Source organism: Anomalospiza imberbis, chromosome 4 (genome assembly GCF_031753505.1).
Source record: "Anomalospiza imberbis isolate Cuckoo-Finch-1a 21T00152 chromosome 4, ASM3175350v1, whole genome shotgun sequence".
Classification (NCBI taxonomy): domain Eukaryota; kingdom Metazoa; phylum Chordata; class Aves; order Passeriformes; family Viduidae; genus Anomalospiza; species Anomalospiza imberbis.
Genome location: NC_089684.1, coordinates 28,249,174 through 28,272,853, shown reverse-complemented (window position 1 = coordinate 28,272,853; position 23,680 = coordinate 28,249,174). Strand labels below are relative to the sequence as shown.

The 23,680-nt window shown below is 43.6% G+C and overlaps 1 protein-coding gene across 27 annotated transcripts in view; it reads left to right on the top strand.

Moving 5' to 3' along the window:
* Window positions 1–23,306, top strand: part of ADGRL3 (adhesion G protein-coupled receptor L3) — a 490,120-nt gene extending 466,814 nt beyond the window's left edge. For 8 of the 27 annotated variants that reach the window (XM_068187629.1, XM_068187637.1, XM_068187628.1 and 5 more), the window contains 3 exons: window positions 5,587–5,715; window positions 9,144–9,161; window positions 11,228–14,111. In XM_068187629.1, the coding sequence (XP_068043730.1) occupies window positions 5,587–5,715; window positions 9,144–9,161; window positions 11,228–12,033 (953 nt within the window). In that variant the 3' untranslated portion in view covers window positions 12,034–14,111. Of the gene's footprint in view, window positions 1–3,704; window positions 3,779–5,586; window positions 5,716–9,143; window positions 9,196–11,227; window positions 14,112–20,016 lie in introns of those variants that run through there. The other 19 variants (XM_068187641.1, XM_068187639.1, XM_068187643.1 and 16 more) reach the window with 10 other exon arrangements.
* The last annotated feature ends 374 nt before the right edge of the window (window positions 23,307–23,680 follow it).

Here is a 23,680-nt window from a genome sequence, read left to right as displayed (position 1 = left end):
TATTTCCTTCTGAAACAAACAAAAAAGCCCAAGAAAAATCTACATTTTGGAATTGCTGGGTCAGAGGCAATGAAACATTTTGTTATAACTCAGATGTGCTTTTTCTAAACTATTTCTACTCTAATAAAAAGTTGAAATAATACAAAAAGTCAAGGTCAGCTTTTATACCAGCCAATCTTCTGGAACAAAAAGTGAAAATATTAAATTTGGAAAATACTGGTTTTGTATGGACATTCTTTAAACACTGAATAGTTCATCCAATTAAATTTGTAAGCTGGTCCATTCTCCTTTCTCAGCAAAACTGCTCTTCTGTCCCATCTTCTCGGCAGTGGGGGAATCTCTCCAATCCCCTGCTAAAATGCACATACCAAAAATATTTTGATATGTAATTTAAAAGACCAGAAGTCAAGGAAGATACATGGTGGTGGTGTTGCCTGTGCAGACAGATGATCCCAATTAAAGCAGTGCTGCTCAAACCCTTTCAGCCAGGCAGAGCCATGGTGAGTAACAGTATTATTCAGGAAATCCGGAGGAGCAGTTGAATCCATCTCCCTTCCAGCTGGGTAGACCATGCCGATGATTCAAGGTAACCTGTGTGGCTTTGTCAGCCAGCTGTCCACAAGAAATTTTTTGAATTTTATTCCTGAGTGATGCAGTCTAGAGTCTGGCAACATGTGCTTGTTATCATAATTTTCATCCTTTGCTTTCAGTGAGTGAATAAACCACACTTGTGTTTAACAAGGTGCAGTTTTCCCATACAGTCATTACACAAATCTCTTCCAAAAAATTATCTCTACATTCAATGCTGTCCTGCATCAAAGACATCAATTTCTACCTTAGAAAGGAAAGAAAAAGATTCCATTTGGTTGCATACTGTCATTAAAATAATACCTATCTTCATAGCCACAGAAAGCAACTAAGTGTAGCTATCTGAATCCTTTGTGTCTGTTTACAGTGGTGTTAAAAATTGTGGGATTTTCATCTTCTTTTCCTGGTTGGTTTTCCTAACAGTTTTTCTTAGTTTGCAAGTCAAAAGTGCAACCCTCCAGATCTCCCCCTGCACCCTGAGCATAGGCCATGGCTTCTCCTGGCCTTTTAAATCCAGTACAGCTGGATCTGTGGTGCTTGAACCATGAGGATCACTGATGCTGTGAGAGGGGCAGGAGCATCTTCATGTTACCCAGCAAATACTTGCCTTCTGAAAGGCCATAATTTATTTCTTCTTTGTGATCACAGCCTGCAAATCCTTCACTTGAGGAAATCTAGCATCAGGAAGCCTTGAACTGAGCACTGGCCTTTCCAGAAACCCAAATTTGAATGTAATTTTGGATATTAGAGTTGACCTGGTCACTCTGAACTTTGGTTAAATACCAGTGAAAACAAGAAGACTTGGGACTGTAGTTGTACCAGTGTGTTTGCAGGGAATATTTTTGTAGAGTTGTGAGTTCTGCTGTTAAATGTTTGCTGGTTGTGATGATAGCATCATGCTGTAAAAGGGTGAACCTGTGGGTTTGAACCCATCTTTTTTCCAACCCTGAATTCATGCTCCCACATGTACACAGTGTGATAGGGGTTTGGAGAAAGAATGCATTTGCTTTCAGTTGGGTGCCTTTGACTAGCGGAACTGAAGGCGACTCAGCACAGCTGGATAGAAGGCAGTTCCCCTAACTAAATAAAGAGTGGTGGCTGTGTGCTGGGCTTAGGTGGTTCAGCAGATGGCAAAGGAGGGATTTGTATAGGGGCTGCTATTGCTGGAATGTAGGAAAGCAAGAATGACACAGAGCTGTGGGGTTTGCTGGAAGAGGTCTATATTGCACCACAGATGCTGAGAGCCAAGGATCCAGCAGTAAGTGAACAAATAAAAGTGATGATAACTGCTGCCTGCTGAAGATATTAGGCACATCACCAACACTGGGCCTAACAGCTTCCAGGGGTCCCATCCCAAGAGTGCTCTGATAGGGAGGAGATTGCAGGTGGTCGACAGGCACTTGCAGCCCCATCTTTCTGTTTTTTGGGCCCCTGGACATGCACTGACTTTTGTAATTGCAGCCCCAGTGATGCACACTCGCACACAGGACTGCACAATAACCGTCTTTGCTGTCCCCCATGGTGTTTTAGGAGAGCATGCTGCTATGATCCCATGCTTACTTTATTGGGGTTTTGTTGGCTTTCTATTACCAAGGTCATTTTCATGCAAATGAGGCCATAGTTCCATAGTCTACCTTCGCCTTCTGCTCCTGCCTCATCTGCAGACCTAATCCGCTCTTCCTAATAGTCCTGTTGGTTGCTATAGCAATGATAAAGTGGTATGAAAAAGCCAGGATGAGACTTAAATGTATGTCTGGTATTACATTTTTCTTTCTTTCTCCTGGGAAAGAGCAACCAAATAATGAGGGGTTTGTTGTTTTTTTGGGTTTTTTTTTTTTTTTTTTTTTTTTTTTTGGTGTATTACTGTTTTATCAAAAGTTTTAACTGTAGGCTTTTTGGACCCTGGATGCAATCCTCTCTCAGCACTCTTTTAGGCTGGGAATTTTGCAACTCAAGAGCAGGTAGTAAGAAACAAGGGCCCAAATTTATGAATACAGGGTACATGTAATTTTGTATTTAAGATGCCAAAGTTGCATTTATTGTGTTGTGCACAGGGTGGGAAGTTTACCAGTTCACCATGATGGGAACTTAAGCTTCAGAGTGCTTAGGGCCCAGTTTGGTCTCTGAAAGTATTGAAAGATATCTGAACATGTTATCAAAGGGTTTGTTTTGGATTTGCACCAGGAGACTTACTCAGCACTTCCATTGAAATTGGCATTTTGAACAGTAAATTAAAAAATCTTAATGAAATCAAGGGAGAGGAAAGCAGAAGATGGAATATTTTTGCTCAGTTGCTGCATACAGGAATGGGTGGCTGTAGTACCAAGCCCTATCTTTTACACACCTGAGAGCAAAAATGACTTACTTATTCTGTATTTTCAACTTTGTTTTGCCAAGTTTGTAGTCAGAATCATGGCTCTGTATTAAAAGTTGGCTGAAAGAGCCATATTTGTGTGAATTCAGCTAATTCCAGAGCCCACCACGCTGGCAAATGAAGGCAAGCAAAACCTACATTTAAGTGCTTCCACAGGTTGATCCCTTTTTTCTTGTCACAGTCTGAGAGCATCCCTCATGCAAAACAGCTTCTCCTGCCCAGCCATGGTGGGATCAGCTTGTTCCTGCCTGTTGAGGTTCACTAGACAAGATCAGGCCGTGGATATATTGAGTGAGATGCTCTTTCTAGCAGTTGTCATTTAAAGACACCTTAAGCTGAAGTGCTCAAAAGCCCACTGTGGGTATATTTTTAATATCAATTCTCATAGGGACTGAGTTGGAGATTGGGTTAAATCTCAAATGGGAGGATTATATTACTTCTGAGTTTATGGCTGGCATTAACTCTGGACTTTCTCATTACTTGTATAAAAGTGAGCCCTTTTTTGAATCTTTTACAGCCTGGCTTGATTAAAAGTGGGATGAAAGCAGAAACAATTTTAATGGCCTTAGTGCTCTCTGGTATAAAACTAGTGCAAGAAGAGAAATGGTTCCTACAGTCCTTGATCCCAGATGTATGTGAGATTGAGCGAAAACACATTACCAAAAAGAAAGAATTGACTCATTTACCTAGTAGTTACATTCAAGGTTACTTAGTTAAGCGTTCATATAATGTTTTCTTACAGGAGACAGCTTTGTTTCCTTATTTTCAAACACAGCAGCTCATCTTGCTTTCCATCAGCATAGACAAAAATATCAGGTGAGAGAAAACAAGTCTTTCTTTTCCAGCTGCATGTGTCGAGGAGCCTCCCTGGCATGCAGCCCCCATACAACACTGCCTTCTACTTTGTCCTGTGCTCAAAAGACTGATTAAGTGATCTGCTAATGCCATATGCCTGGGGCCGGGAAGTGCTGAGGGATGATGGAGGAGAGGCAAGAAACTGTCTGCTCCCTCCTCTACCTGCAAAGACGTGGGGAAATGTCATCCCAGACCTGCATATAAGCATGGCAGGAGGCAGCCTCCACCTAGCCTGAGGTTTGGCCAGTTTTTGCCTTTCTGTAAATAATTAGTTGGTGTGAGCTTTCAGAGAACTCCCTGCTGAGGGGATTTCTACTAGCCAGAGGCCCTCAGGGCTTATATATCCTCAGCACCTCCATCAAAAGAGATTGTACCCAGTGCCCTACATGCCCCGCAAAGACAGCCTTCACCTCGCAAAGACAGCCTTCACCTCGGCACAGGGCCACCTCCACACCTAAAAGAAGCAAATGGGGTCTCCATGCCTCAGACACTGGTAAAAACATTCCTGAAAGGGTTATTTGCTTTGAGGATTGGCTTTTCAGTTACTTCTTTGAATTGAGGCTATTGGATGTTGATGACAACTAGGTCATCTGAGCCCTCTGACAGTCCTGTCCTAAATAGCTCTAGTTGCCCCACCAATGACTTACTTTTCTGGTGGAAAGGTTATGTCTTTACAGTTTAGTTCTGGAGGTTAAAAACCATGGTTATCCTTCCTGCTCTAGAACACAGTGGAAATGGCCCTGAAGGGCAAGGTTTTTTTATTTGTGTCTCTGTAGAAGAGTTTCAGAGCAAGGGCTTAAAGGTTTTTCATCCTGTAGGTCAGCTGAAAGGTAGGGGGAGACTTTACTTCCTGGGTTGATGGCTGCAATATGAATTGAAGTAGGTCTTGGCAGCCACCTGCCAAGCCATGATGATCCCAAAAAGCACAGGTCCAGAGGCTGCATCTCCAAGGGATAAACCAAAGAGCAAAGGACAACTGCTGGCTGAGTGCTTGGAAACAGCAGCAAAGAGGTGCTGGAGTGGTGAAACAAGGTGTTTGTGGGGCACACAGAGAGCCTCCAGACATCACTTCGTGACCACTGTCATTCCTGATAGAAATGCCTGGCAGAGCTGTAGTGTTCTCACCTTCCAGAATGGATTCAGGTGGTTGTGGATGTGCTTGATGGTGATATCAGAGAAGTAGCTGAAGTGAAACTTGCCCTCTTAGACATGAGAAACAGTTGCTGTCTGAGAAATGCTGAGAGCCTTTGGAGAGGCTGCATTCTCCATCCTTTCTCTTTAATTCTGCTTTTTTGATTTAGATGTTTTGCAAAGGACTGGTAAAAGAGATCCTAGCACATAGTGGGAGTTGAATGTGCTGTTGTGTGTTAGTCATTATATATATATATATTTTATTCATTTGGCACTTTCCGGAGAGTTTTTTCCCCCCACATTGTGTAGGCTGCCATCTTCCTTTCTTTCTTTGTAGCAAGCATGTGGGCGCAGCCTTGCTTACACTCCGAGCAACTGGGGAACCACCATAAATGTAGCTTATCCGCTTTCTGATACATTTTCTTTTGCGTTGGTTTGGATTTGTGCATCGTCAGTAACATCTGTTCTGCTTTAGTGGCATACAGTTTTCTGAGTCTAATTAGCTGGCTGCTTGTAATCAGGACTATTTCAACTGTTGTCATTCTGAATGTTCTTTTTCCCTTTTTTTTAATACCACATTTGCCTGATTGACCTCTTTTGTTGTTTTTTTTCTCTGTCTTTCTATCGGGCTGCTCCAGGAGCCATGGCTAATCATCTTATAACCAATGCTCTGCTTCGTCCTCATGGCACTAACAACCCTTATAATACATTGCTCGGGGAATCGGCGGTCTATAACAACCCTTCTGTCAGCATGTACAACGCACAAGGTGTGCTGGAGTTTCTCTCTAATTTTTCTAGTGAGAATTCCATTTTCTGTGGCTTATTTTGGCCCATTTCTTTTTTTTTTTTTTTTTCTTCCTTTTACTTTTTCTCTCCCCACGCACACACACCTTTTTTTTTTTTTTTGGAACTGGGCACAAAAAAAAAGATCCTCTCCCCTCCCTTTCATTTCAATGCATCTTTCCATCTTCCAGATGCTATTTTTCCATGAGCAATCCAATTCACTTTGAAAGACTCTTGTCAGTTTTACTCAAAGCATTCATAGTGTTTTGATTTTGATTTTTTTTTTCTATCTCCTTGCTTTTGTATTGTTTTGGACTTGTGTGTGTGTGTGTGTTTTGTCAGACACATCCATTCCTCTCTTTGTTGTCAATGCATTTCCTTGTTAAGCCATTCATTTCAGAAACAGGAACACCGCTGAAGGTAAGTGAAGCTAAACTGGCCTTTGCCACCAAAGCTGCTCTCATTTGAAATGGCCTAGAGAAATTTGGCCAGCAGTGCACTGGTTTGCACAGGGAGTAAAATGCAAAATAAAACAAAACTGCCCTTCATCTCTAAGAAAAATGACAGTTGAAGCAAGAAGTGTAGGCTAGCTCCAAAGAGCAGAGCTAAGATAAGAAATGTTTTGCCGTTTGCATTTATACATTTTATCTGTGCTACTAGGGGAAAAAATAATCGAAAAAAGGTGTAGTGAATCTAGATAATCTTTGATATGCTTCTTTTGGCAACAGGAAAGAGACAGGCAGAGTCAGTTGTACCTAATGGAGGTTTCTGCTACGGAAATCACTCTCGGCACCTACATGTTTGTCTCTGCTCTGGCTTCTGTGGGAAGGGACAATGTTTGTAAGCTGATGCCCTGGTGCTTCTGTCAAGGAGAGGCAGATGTGTTTAAGTAGAGCCTGAGGAGGAGATGGGGAGTGTGGAGGTCTGACAGCTCCTGTCTCTTGGTGGCTCCATCCTGTTCTGCCCTTTTCCATGGGATTTTTTTTTTTGGTCTTACTTGTAAGGTGGCCGAGTCACTGCAGAGTAGCACTGCATTCCAGTGCAAGTGTGCCAGCACTCTGTCAGCTCTCCGCTCTCAATGAAGGCATCACTTCCCAGTAAAGGATATCCAAGAGAGGGAAAATAATGATGGTTATAATGCAAGCAGGAAAGCCCCATTTGTACTCTATGGCAGCATGTTGTTTATGACAGCAATAGATGTTGAACTGTATCAGTAGGGTATTTGCATTCAAAGCACAAGGAAAGCACACGTTTGACCTTTTTGCTGTTTATTAATTTCCTAAACTATGCTAGCTTTGTGCAAAAAATTTGTTTCCGAGAATGCTTTTTTTAAAAGGGGCTACTATTAAACATGAAATGCTCTGAATTTTAGGAATTTCAGTGTACTGCAAATGTTGAAATAAGCTTTGATGTTCTGACTAGTTTCTTGCATGATAACCTTGAGGTATGGGAGTCTTTTCAATCAAATGGCAACAGGTAATGCTGGGTTAGCATCTGCCTTAAGGGGAGTCCTGATGTTCAGGTCTGGGTGCTTCAACTGAACCCAGGTGATATGGGCAGAAATGCGTGTTACATGTATCTTAATAATTTTGTGTTCTTCAGATTTTTAATACTAGAATCTAATACAGTTACCTGAGCTAACAGAATGTTATTCCACAAAAACAGCATAATTTTTTTGCAAGTGCTATTCTATTCAACACAGTTAGATCAGTAACAGAGAAACATATCTAGGCTTCACCCATGGGAGATGAAGAAAGAGAATGGGACAAACCTGGTCTCATTTAAGCTCTTGGAGCTTTGCCATTGACTTCAGAGAGAGCAGAACCCAACCTATTCTTTTCAGGAGGCTGCAAATTATTTAATGACCTTAGAACTGGTATAGCTGTTAGTTTTCAAACTGGTTAGGTCCCTGGACAATTACAAACTGTGAATATGAGGAGATCCCGTGGCAGAAATGAAGGGTAGCAAAACCAACCAGGACTAGTGGTCTTGGTGGCCCTTTGGGGATGCTGCACCAGCAGGAATGCTAAAGCCAAGAGAGTGCATTGTAAAAGTAGATGCTGTCATCATCTCTGGGTATGGCTTGGCTGTGGTTGGCATGCAGTGAGGCATTCTTAGCTAACACCATCCAACTAACTCATTCCACATCACTAAGGCTGTGATTTTTTTTTTTTGCACATTCATGTACCACTTCTGGTGCTGGCCATGGATGGGGCAGGACACCCTAAAGAACAAAGGACTGATCTGGTCCACTTGTTTCTTTTCTCCTCCCCAGTTACATCTTTTAAAATACCGTCTCTGCTTAGGCCAAAGCTGCCACATCTGTGGCAGACAATTACCAGGGGCTGGAAGTCCTAAAAATTACCCTTGGAAGGAGGTGGGGAATCAGCCCCTAAAACACCAAAATCCCATGTTCCAGTGGCATAAGTGATTCCTTGACAGGACACAAAGTGTAGAGGAAGGAGGAGGTGGTAGGTGAGGGACCAAGTGCTCACTGTCTTTGGAAGCTGAGGGACATACACTGGGCTCAGTCTCTCCAAAGCAGGAAAACATCCCAACACCTTTTGTCAGAACTAATTTTGAGAGAAGGTGTTCACAAGCATTAATGACCATTAACAAGCTCTACTTAAAATCCAACGTGCCACAGACCACTGAAGAGTGGGAAGCTGAGTGTTATCACTGCCTCTTCATCTTATTCTCTGACTTTTCTTGTTTTAAGCCTTTCTTAATAGTTTCATTTAGCAATGCCATTGTTCAAACTACTCTTCCTCTTTTTTTTGGTTTGTTTCTTTTTTTTGCCAAGTCCATGTAGTGCGCCATATGTTTGGTTAAAGTAAAAATCAGACTTACCAAAGTTTGTAAAATGCCAGCAGCCCCATGATGAGCAAAGTCATACTCTTACAAAGCACTGTTGCAAAAGATGGACGGCAAAACATTTTTAGCAAGGAAACAGATTTCAGTTTCAGCTACCAGGGGTTATTATACCTAACAGTAAGTAAAGCCATTCATTTTAAGACTTTGGAAGTGACAATGAGAGTGCCTGTCTTTTCAAGCATGACTGTTACCAGCTTTAGACTTTTCTTAAATTTCCTGGCATTATTTCTTCATTTGTGTTGCACGCTGAACATTTTATAATGGCATTGGAAAACAGTTTAAATGTGATAATTTTTTAAAATAAAAATGTAGACTATTGAATATTGCGCGTAAAATATTTTTTTTTCTGTCTAAAATGTCAATATTTTTAACCTGAAATAAACCTTGTAACAAATTCATGTATTCTGGGCAGTGGAACTTATTTCCGTTAACTCTCTTTTCTGCATATCATCAATTTGCTTTTTACTCATGTTTCTCCTACTGTCGCTGTAAGCTTACTTGTTGTTTTTTCTTTCCTTTTCTTCATGCTGTCGTTTAGAGCCCTACAGAGAGACAAGTATGGGAGTAAAGCTAAACATTGCATATCAAATGTAATTTTTTTTAGTTCACTTTTATTGCATCACATATAGATGATGTAGTTAATAAAGGAAATTAATCTCACAGTTTTGAAATCAGAAGACTATGAATAGACATGTATATATATGTGTATGCGTGTGTATGTATGTATGTATATATATATGTATGTGAACATATATATATATAGATGAGATTAGAGGATGCTTCCTTTGTTTATTTCTCATTTTTGTGGTATCATTTACCCAGCATAGTTTCTCATTTAGTTGTGTATGCCTTTTTTTTTTACAACTTCATGATTTTATTTGCAAGGTCATGGCATTTTTATACAGTGTGCTTCATTGCAGCCCCCACTCTGTTGTCACCTGCAATGCCTCCCATTTTATTTCTGCACCAAACCCCAGATCTATGCATTGGCAGCAGGAGCGCAGTGCTCAGTGCCTCAATGCATACGTTACTCAGCGTAACCATCAAACAGATGCTGTTGTACCTGTCACCCATTACATAGAGCCCTCCCCCAAAAATGCTCACTTTTCATTTCTCCCCAAGCATTGTGACTCGGTTGGAGAGCTTTCACCGTGAAAATCAACGGCTTTGCTCTATGTCTGTGATGGCTAGTTGATTTTTTGGCATAGCTCCCTCATTTGCTGGGGAACTCAGGATACAGCAGCACCCTCTAAGCTTCAGAAACCCAAAAGGTGACCGACACATTTGGGGCATTTCATTCAAAAGCAAGAAGAAGCCTTCAGTAGCGCTTTCCAGCCCTTGACATACAACAACTACTCCATCGCAGATATAGACTGAATCCTGTATTTTCAGAAGGTACACATGCCATGTACTAAGCATGGTATGAGCAACTGTTCATCTGAAATTGTCCGTTTAATGGCTTCTCTGATCCACTGTGCCTTGCTGGGAGTTGCTTGCCAATTTTTGGCAATACCTGAAGCCCTTAGCTGAGAGGTTGATAAGCTATTTCATGCATCCCTATGCCTGCTCTCCTTCCAAGGAGACCAGTGATCCCAAAAAAGAAAGCATGGTGGCTTAACTGCTGGGCTTAATTTTCCTCTCCCTTGCCCACTCATGCTGGCATTGCTCTCAAAGCACTTCCCTGCCATCTCCCATAGTGCTTAGGGAAAGAGCTGAGCTCCAGCCTCACGTTGTCAGCATTGAGACACCTATGGAGATGCAATAGGCAGTTAGAGCGGGGACATCCCAAGACCCTGCTACTCCTCTCAGGTTCCCATGAGCCCACCATACCATGGCAGTAATGGTACTTGCTGTACCCTCTGCTGAACCCACTGCTTTAATTTTTCAAGTGGAATAGGAGCAATTTTTAAAGGTTTCACAAGACCCCAGAACAGCTGCCTCCAACATCAATTGTATTAGAAAATCCCCACCTGGCGAGTGTGGAGTAAATTATTTTGGTTGTGCCTTAAGCCAGAAGAGATAGGGCATTTAGGTTTGTTACAGAAAATCCTGGGCCAGGAAGCACTTTATGCCTCGCCCTTACTACTCCCTGAATCCTGCCATTCAGTCCTTATGTCTTTATCCTGACAGCCTGCCCAGCGAAAGGGGAGAGCAGACTTTTTTTCCTCTAGGGAGGATACACTCCCAAACAAAGTTTTGGTAGTGATTAGCCTGGGCTGCAAATACTTTTCCCTCAGCTGGGAGGAACTGCCCCCTTCCTCCAAAGTTCCTAGGGCCAGGGCAGTTGGGACCAGACCAGGGTCATGAATTTTTTAACCCCCCCCAGGAATACATAGAGCACAAGAGCTGTAGAAGAATGCTGGCCAGGAGAGGTTATCCTTCCAGCTGGATGTTGCCACATCAAGTCACACACTTGACAGTGCTTTCCATTTTTTTTGGTGGGAAGCCCTTGACCACCACCAGCTGGTTAGATGGAGCTGCGCCCTCCCATTTTGGCCGCGACGCTCTCCTTGCTGCCCAGCCCCAGCAGCTGCGGCAGCCTAGGAAGGGGGTTTGAGTGTGCACATCCCGCATGAGTGTCCTGTTTGTACAAGTCACCCTCTCTTGTGTAATGTTTTTCAGAGGGGCTTCTGAACAATGCCAGGGATACAAGTGTCACGGATACTCTACCACTGAATGGTAATCACGGCAACAGCTACAGCATCGCCAGCGGCGAGTACCTCAGCAACTGCGTGCAAATCCTTGACCGTGGGTACAACCACACGGAGAACGCCCTCGAGAAAAAGATCCTGAAGGAACTCACCTCCAACTACATCCCTTCCTACCTGAACAACCATGAGCGCTCCAGCGAGCAGAGCCGCAACTTGATGAACAAACTCGTCAACAGCGTGGGCGGCGGGAGCGAGGACGATGCCATTGTGCTGGATGACGCCACCTCCTTCACCCATGAGGAGAGCCTGGGTCTGGAGCTCATCCACGAGGAGTCGGATGCCCCGCTGCTGCCTCCCCGGGTGTACTCGGCAGACAACCACCAGCCCCACCTCTACAGTCGGCGTCGCATCCCGCAAGACAACAGCGAGAGCTTTTTCCCTTTGCTGACCAACGAGCACACGGACGACCTGCAGTCACCCAACAGGGATTCTCTCTACACTAGTATGCCCGCACTGGCTGGCATGCCCATGACGGAAAGCGTCACTGCCAGCACCCAGACCGATCCTCCACCAGCAAAAAGCGGCGGTGGTGATGCCGACGATGTTTACTACAAAAGCATGCCCAATCTTGGCTCCAGGAACCACGTCCATCAGCTACACACTTACTACCAGCTAGGTCGAGGCAGCAGCGACGGTTTTATAGTCCCGCCAAACAAAGAGGGAACCTCTCCGGATGGCAATGCAAAAGGACCTGCTCACTTGGTCACTAGTCTATAGAAGATTCAGCAAAAATTAAGCAAAGAGACAACTAAAAGCCTCTCCGTAACACTCGGTTTACTGTTCTGAGTTAATCCAAACAGTGGTAATATTGTGTGTACTCCTAAATCTTCATGCTGTTCAAAAGGAAATTCTCAGACTTTTTTTACTGGAATTTTTAGGCCGGCCCGGAGAGGACAGTAACTGCTGTGTCCCCCTTATCTTCCCATCCTTCTTCCCTCCAGACAGACTTCATTATGTTAATGAAAGAGATAGATAACGGCACACTTCGTGGCCTTCTCAAGTTATGCCGTGTTTGTTTAAACAATCCTTGATGCTGTGTTGCTCTTAATACCAAGGACCTGATTTAAGAGGGAAAAAAAAATAATAAAAGGCCAAAAATGTGCATTTGAAACTAGTAGCGATGATGCATCTAGGTGGGAGCGCTGCGTAAACCAAGCTAGCAAAACTCTTTCTTACCAATCCAGATCACACCATGGGTTATGGTCACTCACAACTTGGTTTCACTGCAGCACCCTTTGCTGCAGGAGCAAACAAAACATAAACAAATTTAATGAGACGGAAGGGAATCCTAGAATCCTGTGCTAAAGGCATATTTTACATTTTGCTGTATTAACGGATGATAAAAACTAATGGCAGAAAAAGAGAAGCGAACAATTTCTATGTAATGTACAGATACTAGCATTGCACATATAGTCTGCTTTCTGTTCCTCCAGAACTTGCGTCCCTGTTAATGTAGTGGAAAAAAAAATAAGAACTTTTTTCTGTTGTGCTGGTCTTGTAAGTTTGTCTACCAGTAGGAGCAAGGTTTTTCATAACTCTTTTTTTTTTTTTTTTAATTTTGTTTTGCCTCTTCCACTGCTCCTTCCCTCTGTCCCCTTCCCCTCCCAGTAGAAAAACTCACTGGGCAAAAAAACCCCTCAAACATCACTTTCTAAGGACCATTTTTAGTAACACCATCACCATTTCTTTTCAGCCAGGGCAGTCTTTTAATTTCCTCGCTGTATAACCTTTTTCAGCCGGCATGTTGCCAGCAGACCTTTTGGCAGACTAGAGCAGGGCAAACTTCCTCATTGTCAGTGCACAACCGATCGATCGTGACGATAATCCCGTGAAGCATCTCTGGCCAATAGCCCCTCAGCCAAGCCCTCATCCAGGGACTGAGAAGAGGTTTTGTAGTCATAGTGGGAGTTCTACAGGAGACGGCCATTTCCCTGGAGGAGCAAAGGGCCTTCTCGGCTCAGTCTGGTCCCCGGTTTAGGCTCTTGTACTGCAGTGGTTAAGAAGAAAATAGATTGACGCGTAGTGAGCTAAAAAGTACTTTGCAGTGATTTTTAATTAAAAAAAAAAAAAAAGTCTTCTGTTCATTATTTTTCCTAACAGGAAATTTATTTATTTGACCGGATTTTTAAGTAACATAGGCTTTCTGGAGGTAATTTAGCAGCACGGAGTATGAATTCTTCTTCTTTTTCTCTTTTTTTTTTTTTTTTTTTTTTTTTTTTTTTTTTTTTTAATTTATGATCCATTTTGTACGGTCTCAGCAGTTGAATGACCTCATTACTAATATTTGTTGTAAAAGTGAAGCTTGTTTGCCAACCAATAAACAACTGATCACGATTTAGAAGATACTGTATGTATGTACTGTACAATTAATCTCTCTTTTTTTGTCGTTGTTGTTCCTCTCTCCGTTAATGTCTTCAGTATGAGTCTCCACTCCTTTGCAGCATGAGTGAGCAATGCCGAAGAAAGGAGGCCTAAACTGAGAAATTTAAGCACAAAGGTTATGCAGCTGTGGCTGACTAGAAAAATCAGGCTGGTGGTACTTGTTTAGGGGCAAGAACAACACTGGTTGACATTTGTTGCAGGTGATTCTAGGTCTGTTTTGTGCCTACTGTATAAAGTAGCCAACGACACACGGATGATTTGAGTATAGTGTTTCATGTGTCATATCTTTTAATCATTGTAATATTTTTCTTTTCTTAATTTTCTTCTTTTCTTTTTTATTTTATTTGGGTTTTCTGAGATTAAAAACTGCTGGTAGCATGTCAAAGAGTAAAACAAGTCCCCATTAGGCCTTCTCGGTCATTGTTTGCTGTCTCTTTATTTTCTTGCTCCGGGCATATGCCAAGCGACCTCACCATCCTTGGCCACACCATCCTTCCTGCCCCACCTCTGCCAATGCCCCACTGGCACTTTGCTCCTCCAGCCTCCCCCTTCAAATCCTTTGAGTGCAATCAGGAATACAGAAAGCCACAAAATAGACTGGAAAGGTTGACAGGGGAAATAACCACCTCTGGATATGACTGGTAATGAATTTTCAGTGATTTTTTGCAAAGCCCTCCCACGGCCTGGGCTTAGGGGCTTGGTGCTGCCTTCATCTAAACTGTACCTAGCCAAGTCCTGTCATGCTGGATAAAAGCCAAAAGGCTTGGAGCAGGTGGGTGAGGCACATGTTGAACAAGATATTCCCAGTGCTGGAGGTTAAATGCAGTAGCAGCAGATCAGTGGAGCAGTTCGACCCCATCCCAGACTGTCCTCACACTAGGGCAGTGCTGCTTGGTGCTTCTCAGCAAAGTCTGGTTGGGCAAGAGAACCAGGGCTGGTGGTATTTGGTGATATTCGTGGCCTACAAAAGAGTCTGGTTCGAGTCACCTGAGTCCTTCCTGCAGCCACTCTGGCCAAAACATCTTGGGGAAGAAACTCCTTGTGGGACCCAGCACTGATCACAGCAGTGCCTCTTGCCAGGTCTAGGTCTTGACAAGGGAGCATTTCCTATTGGAATATTGGGGAATCACCTGACTTCATAGCAGAATAGTTACTGGCCAGCCAGGTTATGCTCTTGCTCTTGATGCTGCCTCCCTGTTTCATTTTATTATCCATACCAGCAGTGATGGAAGTGGATAGTGCATGGTGGATCCAGTCATGCAGGTACAGCAGGTTATTGACATGCATATGGTCACAGCAATTCATGTAGCAGCCTAAGAGAGGCTGCTGAAGCTTTAAATAACTGAGGTACTTCTTATTTTGGGGAAAGTAAAAACTCCTTTACTGTATTAGACTCAAAAAAATAGTTTTTCAGGGGTATGGTGGAATTGAGTTCATGCAGAGGGTGAGATACACCCTAGCAAATATCATGGTAAAGCGGGAGGCAGGTGATGAACACAGCATTTACCAGTGTTTCTGAAACTCTGCAAGAACAAACCAGTGGTGGATTTGCTATGGGATGGGTTTGTCCTGCTGGAAAATCTTTAACTTCTTTTACTACAAATGGGCATTTTTCCCCAGCCCTTTTATGTATTTCAGGTTTATCAGTGTGCAGGCTGTTTTTCCCCTCTTCTCTTTGGCAGCCTACTCATGCCTATTAGCACTTTGATTGCAAAAAATGCTGTTTCTTTTCAAGCTGATTATTTCTGTTCCCAGGCTGCTCTGACATCACAGGATTCACTGCTGGTGCTTCTTATGGCTTAGGAAACAGCTGAATCACAAAATAGAGGGAAAATATATATTATTAATTTTATTAAGCCAGAAATGGTTTAAGACTGTAATAGAGTGGCAATGTTTTATGAGGGGGGAGCAGGATGCAGATTATTTTTGGCATTTTCTTCCCCTTGAGAACAGATCTTTTGTGTCAGTTGATTATGGGGATGGTAAAGGTTGGTGCTTGTTGATAAGTAGCTCACTATATACAATTCTAATGTGACTGGCAACAGTGTCTTCTATGCAGACTGCAGCATGTGAAAATCAACTCACTGTTAAGTCCTCGGTGCCTACAATGCTCCTGGGGTATGAGGGAGAGTTGCAAAACTTCTAAGGCATTTCTTGATGCTGAGCCAAGGCAAGAATGTGAGAAAAAAGCTTGATGAAAATGCAGTAGTGATTATGATGTTAAATCCATACTCATGCTTGGGGCACATAACTGTGTAGGCTGGGTGGAAGGGGATAATCAGCCCTGTACTCAAGGGATCATTTCTAGGGCTCCATTTAACAAAACAAAAGAATGAAAACCAAACCAGATTTGGCTTATAGGGAGAAATTAAAGCTCCGTCATTCAAGTGCAACAAGCATCCCACGTTCGGCTGAAAACAGACAAAATAGAGGCAAACAGGTAGTGCTTGATCTGATGAGAATATGAGCTGATACACAGACCCCTGAAACACAGGGCCACCTTTGGGAAGCTGGAGCTGCCAGGCATGTTTGGAGTGAGAATTGTTAATATTAATCCATTGATTGAGTTGCCCCTTCAGAAAGTCTTTCTTGCAGGTGGGGAGAGTGGAATGGAGAAGTGCAAGGCTCCCGTGCTTTGCATTTTCCTGAAAATCATCTTAGGGTGCTTTACAAGTTATGAATCCCCTTTTTCACTCACTGCTAATTTGTGCAGGACTGGGTTATTTTTCCTGTGTATTCCCATAGCAGACCATCCCATAAAGAGCTGACACATCAGCTTACTGCTTAAGGACTCCTTGACTACAGCAGGCAATTCCCACCCATTTTCTGCAAGAGCCAGAAAAGACTGTAAGATCTCCCTGAAACGTGAAGGAGAAATACAAGGCAAAAGACGTGCCAAGAAAGACCATGTAGGCTGGAGGGTTGCTGGGAATGGGGGCTATTCATCACAGCTTTGGAGGCACTGTGTAGGCAATAGTGCTTAACATGGTCCTGTTAATTTCTGCCTGTTGATTGCTTTTAATTCCTTGACGTCTGTAGTTGTTTACCAATCTTTTTCCTTCCTCCCTTGCCCTAAGTAATAGGCAGTGGGATACCTCAGAAGGCCAGGGGAAGCAGTGGTGATAAGGGGAGGCACTGAGCTCCTGGGGGTCCTTTTGTGTCTGTGTGTCCCTATTGCCTGCATCCCCTTCCCTGACCAGCTGGCCTCTCTGTCACACCCCCATGTGCCCTCGATCTCACTAGGTTATGAAGAATGTAATACCCTGAAGAATTGCCTAGTCAACAGGAAGAGAATGATAGCTCATCTTAGTAAAAACCTGTCTCAGGAAAGCCTAAGAGCACAAGCTTGGTCATCTATCACACCCTGATCTCCTCCTTGCCTTTAGAAAGAAAAGTACTTTATTTTTGGCTATCTGCAGCATTCAGCTACACTCTATGCAAATTTTATTTAATGAATATTTTAAGGTTTAAATAGTCTGGGCTCATGAACGTTATATAAATGTCATGTTGTTGCAGGCTCTCTGGTAACATCGTGGAGGACATGCTGCAGTGTAAAGCTGATGCCAGATAAAATCTCTGATTAGTGCTCCCAGGGAAGGCAGCCATTCAGTGACTGTCCTGGGTGGGGGCATTAGCAGTGCAGTCAGGGGAGGGCACTGCAGAACCCCTGGAAGGCTGCAGCACCCTTTCCAGACTGAGGGACATTTCGTTCAGCACAGGTAGCTGGCTTAGGGCCACTTTTACTCTTCCAAAAGCTTTGGCAAGCCCTGGGGATGCATGGATCATACACCAGATCATTTATCATCCCAGTTCAGAAGAGGCAGTCTGTTTAAAGCTGAAATATCAAGATTTGCCAGGATAGCTTGGAAATCTTCCTTTTTCACATCAAAATAGCTTTTTACAGGTGCTTACTGTTTATTGTGTTCAGTACGCCAGAAGAGATGGTGATAGTCTTCTTCAGCAAAATGCCAAGAACAAAAAAAAAAAAAAAATCCTAAGTATTTTCTGTCTATTCTTTACCCTCCACATATTTTCTTTTCTTATATTTCTACTCCTTAACTACACTGTACACATGTAAAAACCCAAGCTAATACCTCAATAAATAAACAAAAAATATTGGTATACAGAGCAATTATTATGTGTTGAAAGCAAATGCTTAGTATTTTAGCAGTGCTGCTTAAAACCCCAAACAGCAACTTTGAAGACACAAACATAGCTGCTGCACAACCTCCTCAGCTGGTGTGATGGCGATATTTGTACAGATGACCAAATATCTCAATGGATTGCATCTTGTGTTACAGCTTTGGAAAGGTTATTTCCAGCAGAAGGGTGCTTGATGGGTAAATTATGGCAATAATAAAACTGTTTTATCATTATCTGGGAGCCTATCTTCTCCCACTTCTCTTGGAGGCATCTCGGGCAGAGTTAAATTTGGGTTCCTGTGGCAGAAAACCTCACTTCAGACAATGGCCCTGCAGCCTTTGTGTCCCACCAGCAGCAAAGGCTTTGCCTTTCATTGGGCACAAGTCTGTGATAATATCCACTGAAAAATGGCTTTGGAGGATGAATGTTGAAAACCAAGCAGCAAACTGGGTGGAGGATGTCTGGATATTCCACTTGGGAAGCAGAGCCACTGCACCCCAAGCATCTTTGCAAAGGGGGTATGGGAAAATGGACTTTGCGGGGTGGGGGAGGGGGGTATTAAAAGAAAAAGCCCCTAATTTCTGGCAAGGCTTTGTCCTCTGCCTGAAATATGCCAAAAAGTGTTTCGCAGGTGCTTTCTGTAGGCATCTGGAGAGAAGTGCAAGGTCATGAGGCATTAGAACCATGTGTGATGGACAGCATATTTGAGGCAAGCTAAAGCTTTGCTGTGGCTATCAGATGCCTGCTCTGGCCAGTCCCACCTTAAAAAAAAAAAAAAAAAAAAGTTTAAATGGTTTGCCACAAAGCAGCCTTTTGGTTTGGGTTTGGTGTGGGTTTTTTTGGGGTTTTTTTGGTTGCTTGGGTGGTTTGGGTTTTTTGGGTTTTTTTTTTGGGGGGGGGTTGGGGGTTTTTTTGGGTTTTTTTTTTAGAAGGTCCCTTCCTGATAAATAGAAGAGAATAATTTTTTCAGTGCAAGCACCTCAGCTCTGCCCTTTGGTCATCTTCCCCTCACCCACTTCCTTGCTTCCTTATTCGAACCTAGAGATAAAAGGCCTCATTGCTTAAGCTGCTGTTGATATCAGCCAGGAAGAGTGCTACATATTAAATAGGTGGGATTTTTGATTATTTTTTACACACTGTGCACCCAGAAATTTTCCACTGCTGGCAGTTTGTACTGCAGTGCAAAGCAGCCCACTGAGCTAACAGCAGTGGAAATTAAAGGAGAAAATGCATCCCACTACTTAGGAAAAAAAGAAGAAAAATAGATGAGCAACAAGGAAAGGATGAAAGTCCCTCCTCCTCAGAAAAACCCCAAAAGATCAGCCAAAAGGGCCAAGCTGGGAGATGCCTGAAAAGTTGTCGGTTCTGTCCCCACCACTTTGCCTTTGATGCCATAGAGAGCAATATATATTTAGGAGGGTGAGGAACAGAGTAGTGAAACTATCTATACTTAGAAAATATCTCCAGAATGACTCTTGATTCTTCTTGAATGTGATTAGCCTATCTTAAAATCTCCCTGAAATATTGTTTATAAAAAAGCCGGCATGAGCTCACCCCAAAGTGCGTGTGGCTGTGTCCTCCCAACATGAGCTTGTGAAAGGAGGCGCTTTCCTCCTTTGGGCTGCAGAGATTATAAAGGCAGCTGTAAAGCAGAGCACTCAGGATGTAAAGTGGCCTTCAGATTATGTCTGATATCAAAACAAATCTGTTTACTCTGCAGTCATTTACACTGAATATTTGTAATTGAGGGGTGGGGGGACACAACAGAAGATGCAGTTTGATCAAACAAACTGCCTGTTGTGTTGACACAAACTGGTGGCTGCAGCTCAGTTATGTGCTAAACACAGAGGAGCAAAGAGGCACCTCAGTGTCACTCTTCTTCTGCAGAGCAGTGGGCAGCAGTGGCCGATGCTGCTGTACAACAAACTACTGGCTCATTTGGGGCCAAAGCCGGGCAAAACTGTAGCACCAAATTCAGCAAAAAGGGTGGGAGGAGGTTCGCAATGGGATGCTCACCCATAAATACATTCACCTTCCCTGAGCAAACCTTCCTTTTCAAGGCAAGTCCGGGCATCCCCTGCTTTGCTTGGTGATGGTAATGATCTTGAAAATAGCTGGTATTGGTTGCAGGGTCCTGCTCCGGGGATTTACCTGCTCTCCCCTTATTTTTCACAGAAGGTGGAAGGACGCCCAAGCAGGAGCCAGTCTTCAGGCGAGTCACCATGGAGGACAGTGTCATCTAGTGCCTGGGGACCCCGTGAGCCTGCCCCGGCCAGCCCATGCCAGTGCACCGCCTCAGCTCCTCTGTGCCTCAGCTCACCCATCCCTCACTTGGGATCGCACTACAGGAGAGGCTGGAGAAACTGGCCTCGACCAAACCCTCAGCAAACCCTTGCATCCCCAAGGAGAGAACAGCCCAGCTGAGATTCCCACTGCCCCGTGCATGGCAGCACCCTGGGATGTGCCCTCGGTGTTTGGCCGCTCGTCTCTTTTTTGAAGATGAGCAGAACCGGTGAAAATTGTCTTTTGTAATAAGAAATTAGTTTCACCTGCTCCGAACATTGACTTTGCAACTTGATAACACTTAAAAAATGGCTGAGTGTGCTTAATCCACCATCCTGAGCCTCTCTCCACGTCCTCAAGCTGGGCTGTATAAAGGAGAACCTGCTGGATCCAGGTTGCTGTTGTAAACGCAGACCTGTCAGTGCGAAGAGCCAACAAGGGAAGGACCGGAGGGACAGAGAAGTAGTCCTTACACCAGAAGAAGCTGAACGTGCTAGCAGAGTACTGTCAGGTGAAGGTGTTGCTTGTAAATACAGACCGGCGCATGTGTCCAGCAGCAGCTCCACTTGGCCAAAGCTTCTCGAGGGAAAGCTGCTCATATTTTATTGTCTTGTGTAAATAGAAATATTTTTTTGAGGAAAAAAAATGAGCCTTAGTATCTTGAAGATAGCGTTTCTCAATCAGCTCAGCTGGGGATGGATATATGGGAACCCATGGGATCTGCCTGCTGGAGGCTGGCGTGGCTCTCACAGCCAAGCTCTGCCATCGCCGCTGGTGCAGGAGACACCTGAAGGAGGATGGACCTGTCCAGCAGAGGATTCAGCAGACATTTCTCCTTAGTCCCTGTCAACAGGGTGAACTCATTGGTCCCATGGTCTCCGCTGATGTAAATAATCAGCTACAGCCCACAGAGGACTTGGACTACTTGGTACAGTTGTGGGAGGGGGGAGGGTGGGATGGGCAGAAATCATCAGAGGGATGCAAACCCCATCAGCGTGGTGATCCCCGGGCTTTTAGCATTAGTTAAAAAGAAAAAAAAAAAAAGGAAAAAAGAAAAAAAACAAACCCTGAAGACTTATTAATGGCTTTGGGCCAACTGTTCGGCTGGGTAAATGGAGGCATGCCTAGACATGTTCTGTGTTCATGTCAGCCAGTGCCTGTCTGTGCAGTTCTCTGTCTGTGCAAATGTGTGTGCAAGGCTGTGTCTGGTTCAGGGGGCTGCCAGCCAGTGCAGGTCCCTGTGTCTCTGTATCTGTGTCCATGAGAGAGGAGAGAAAATGGATTTGTGTGTTGTACTGCCCTTTATCCACCCAAACACATTCGAGGAGTCGTAAGTAACACTGCTAGGTCCAGCTTTAGTAGCATGAGTATGGAGTAGTGTCCACACCTCTCCAGGGAATGAGGCTTGGCAGGCAGGGGGATGGTGTTAACTGAGTGAGAGCTGATAAATCTCTGCTCTGCATTGAGTTGTCATCCAGTCTCCCCTGCTGTGGCACAACAGTGCTCATCTGCAAGCACTGCCAGCAGAACAGGGCCGCACTCCAGCTTGGGCGCTGGCAGGATGGTACCTCCTGGAAGTTGGACTGGAGCTTTGGGGTTTCCCTTTCATCATTCACCACCCAAAGCTTACTTATGCCTTATTTACTGAGTCCAACTGTTCAGATTCGTGCAGTGCAGGGAAATTAGGAAAAGAGAATTAAATTAGAAATTGAAATCTGGAAAAAATCCATACATGAGAAGAAAACAGATATTTTTGAAAATTACCCCAAATAACTTTCTCTGGACATAGAAGTCTCTCTTCAGCTTAGCATTTTGCAGGAAAGCAGTGCCAAGGTGAAGTGTCTTCCCCATGAAAAAGCCAGATAGCATGAAACAACTGTTGCACTATTTAGTACAGCACAGGGGCTAAAGCCCCTTTACCTTTGCAAGGAATGGGCACTGGGATACCAACAGAAATTGGAAGCTGCCTCAAATTCCTGAGGGGTGTGGGCATCTAGAATGGTAATTTGTTTGCAGTAGTCCAAGGTGAGCTGCAGGGAGTCTTTTCCACTTGAATACTTGAATACCTCCTGTCATCCAGCTGTGTGTGTTACCATTTACACCTAACAACTGCCAGTGCCAAGTGATTTATATATTTATCAGGACACTTTTTATTTTTTCAAACCAGTGCGCAGGAGGCACTGTGCTTTCATCTGCCACATGTGGACACCTCTTCCTTTTCCCACTTCTGCAGCCTGGTATAGTATTCCCAGGCAAGGTGACCGTCACCTTGGGGAGGCTGTGGTTTCCTCCCCAGTGAAGGCTGTTAACCTTTTTTCCAGGGAGAAAAATAGTGAAAGATATGAGCAACACACCCTGACTTTGTGCTGGAAATGTGCTGAAAGTCACCAGTGTATTAAGCAAAATAAATAATTCAAAAATGTTTGAAAGTTCATGATTTTTCACAGGTATGAGGGGACCATTCTTACGGTTTCTAGGGCCTCAAAGGGCAGTGCTAAATCCTGAACCCAAGGTTTCCTGACCCTGGGGAGGTTTGAGGTGCAGCATGGGAAAACTTAGGGGCAGCAATTGCAGGAAAGAAGATATTCCCTGGTTTTATTAGATTGCAGGAAAGCAGAACTCCCCTAGTTGGGTTGAGTGGTGGATTCTTTTTCGTTGGAGCACTCACTGTTAGTTTCTCTTCCCAGACTATTCCATCATCTCGTACCTTAAACCCTTGCCTTTATGTCTAGAAGAGTTATTCTTGGAGGCGTTTACAACAGCCTTCAAAGTTTCTCTCTCCAACCCTAAAAGAGGCTGACACCCCACAACTGACAGTTGTGAAGATGAGCCAGACCAACCCCAAGTCCTAATAAAAACTATGAATCCCATCCACTGCATCCATATTGATGGCACACAGGTCACACATGGAGATGAGCACTGAGGAGGGGGAGGCAGATAATCACTGAAAATTGTGTGTGGGAGGTGCTGTTACCAACCCCACCTGGCAGAGTTTTGATTTAATCCAGCCCCGAGTCAATACTGATTGACATTTCACTTGCTTTCTATATCATAACTGGACTTCCTTACTCCTCAGGCATGGAATGAATCTTAATACATTGTAATTACTGTACTCCTGGTGGTGAACCGGTATGAAAAGCTATCACAGAAAGCATTAATAAAATGTACATTATGAAAAAGAACTCGGCATTGTCTGAAATTAATAATGCACCAGATTTTTTCTCATCCACGCCTGCTCATTGCAGGCCTGCCCTTGAGTTTTCTATTAAAATGACTTATTCAAACTACTTGTATAGATGTGTTCAGCGTGAAGTTATCTGCTGTAGGTTTGCATCCCAGTTAGATGTACCGCATGAGGACTTATTAATCTGTTATATCTTTCAGGCATTGATTTTGGTGACATTTATATAACGCTGGTATGACTAAAATGAACTGATTGATTCATACGTATGGATTAGTTTGCCTAAGACTTTGAGGCTAGGTAGCTTTATCATGCACTGTAACACCAGAATTCATCACTGTATTATTTACGAGAGACTGAACTGGCTGCATCTCA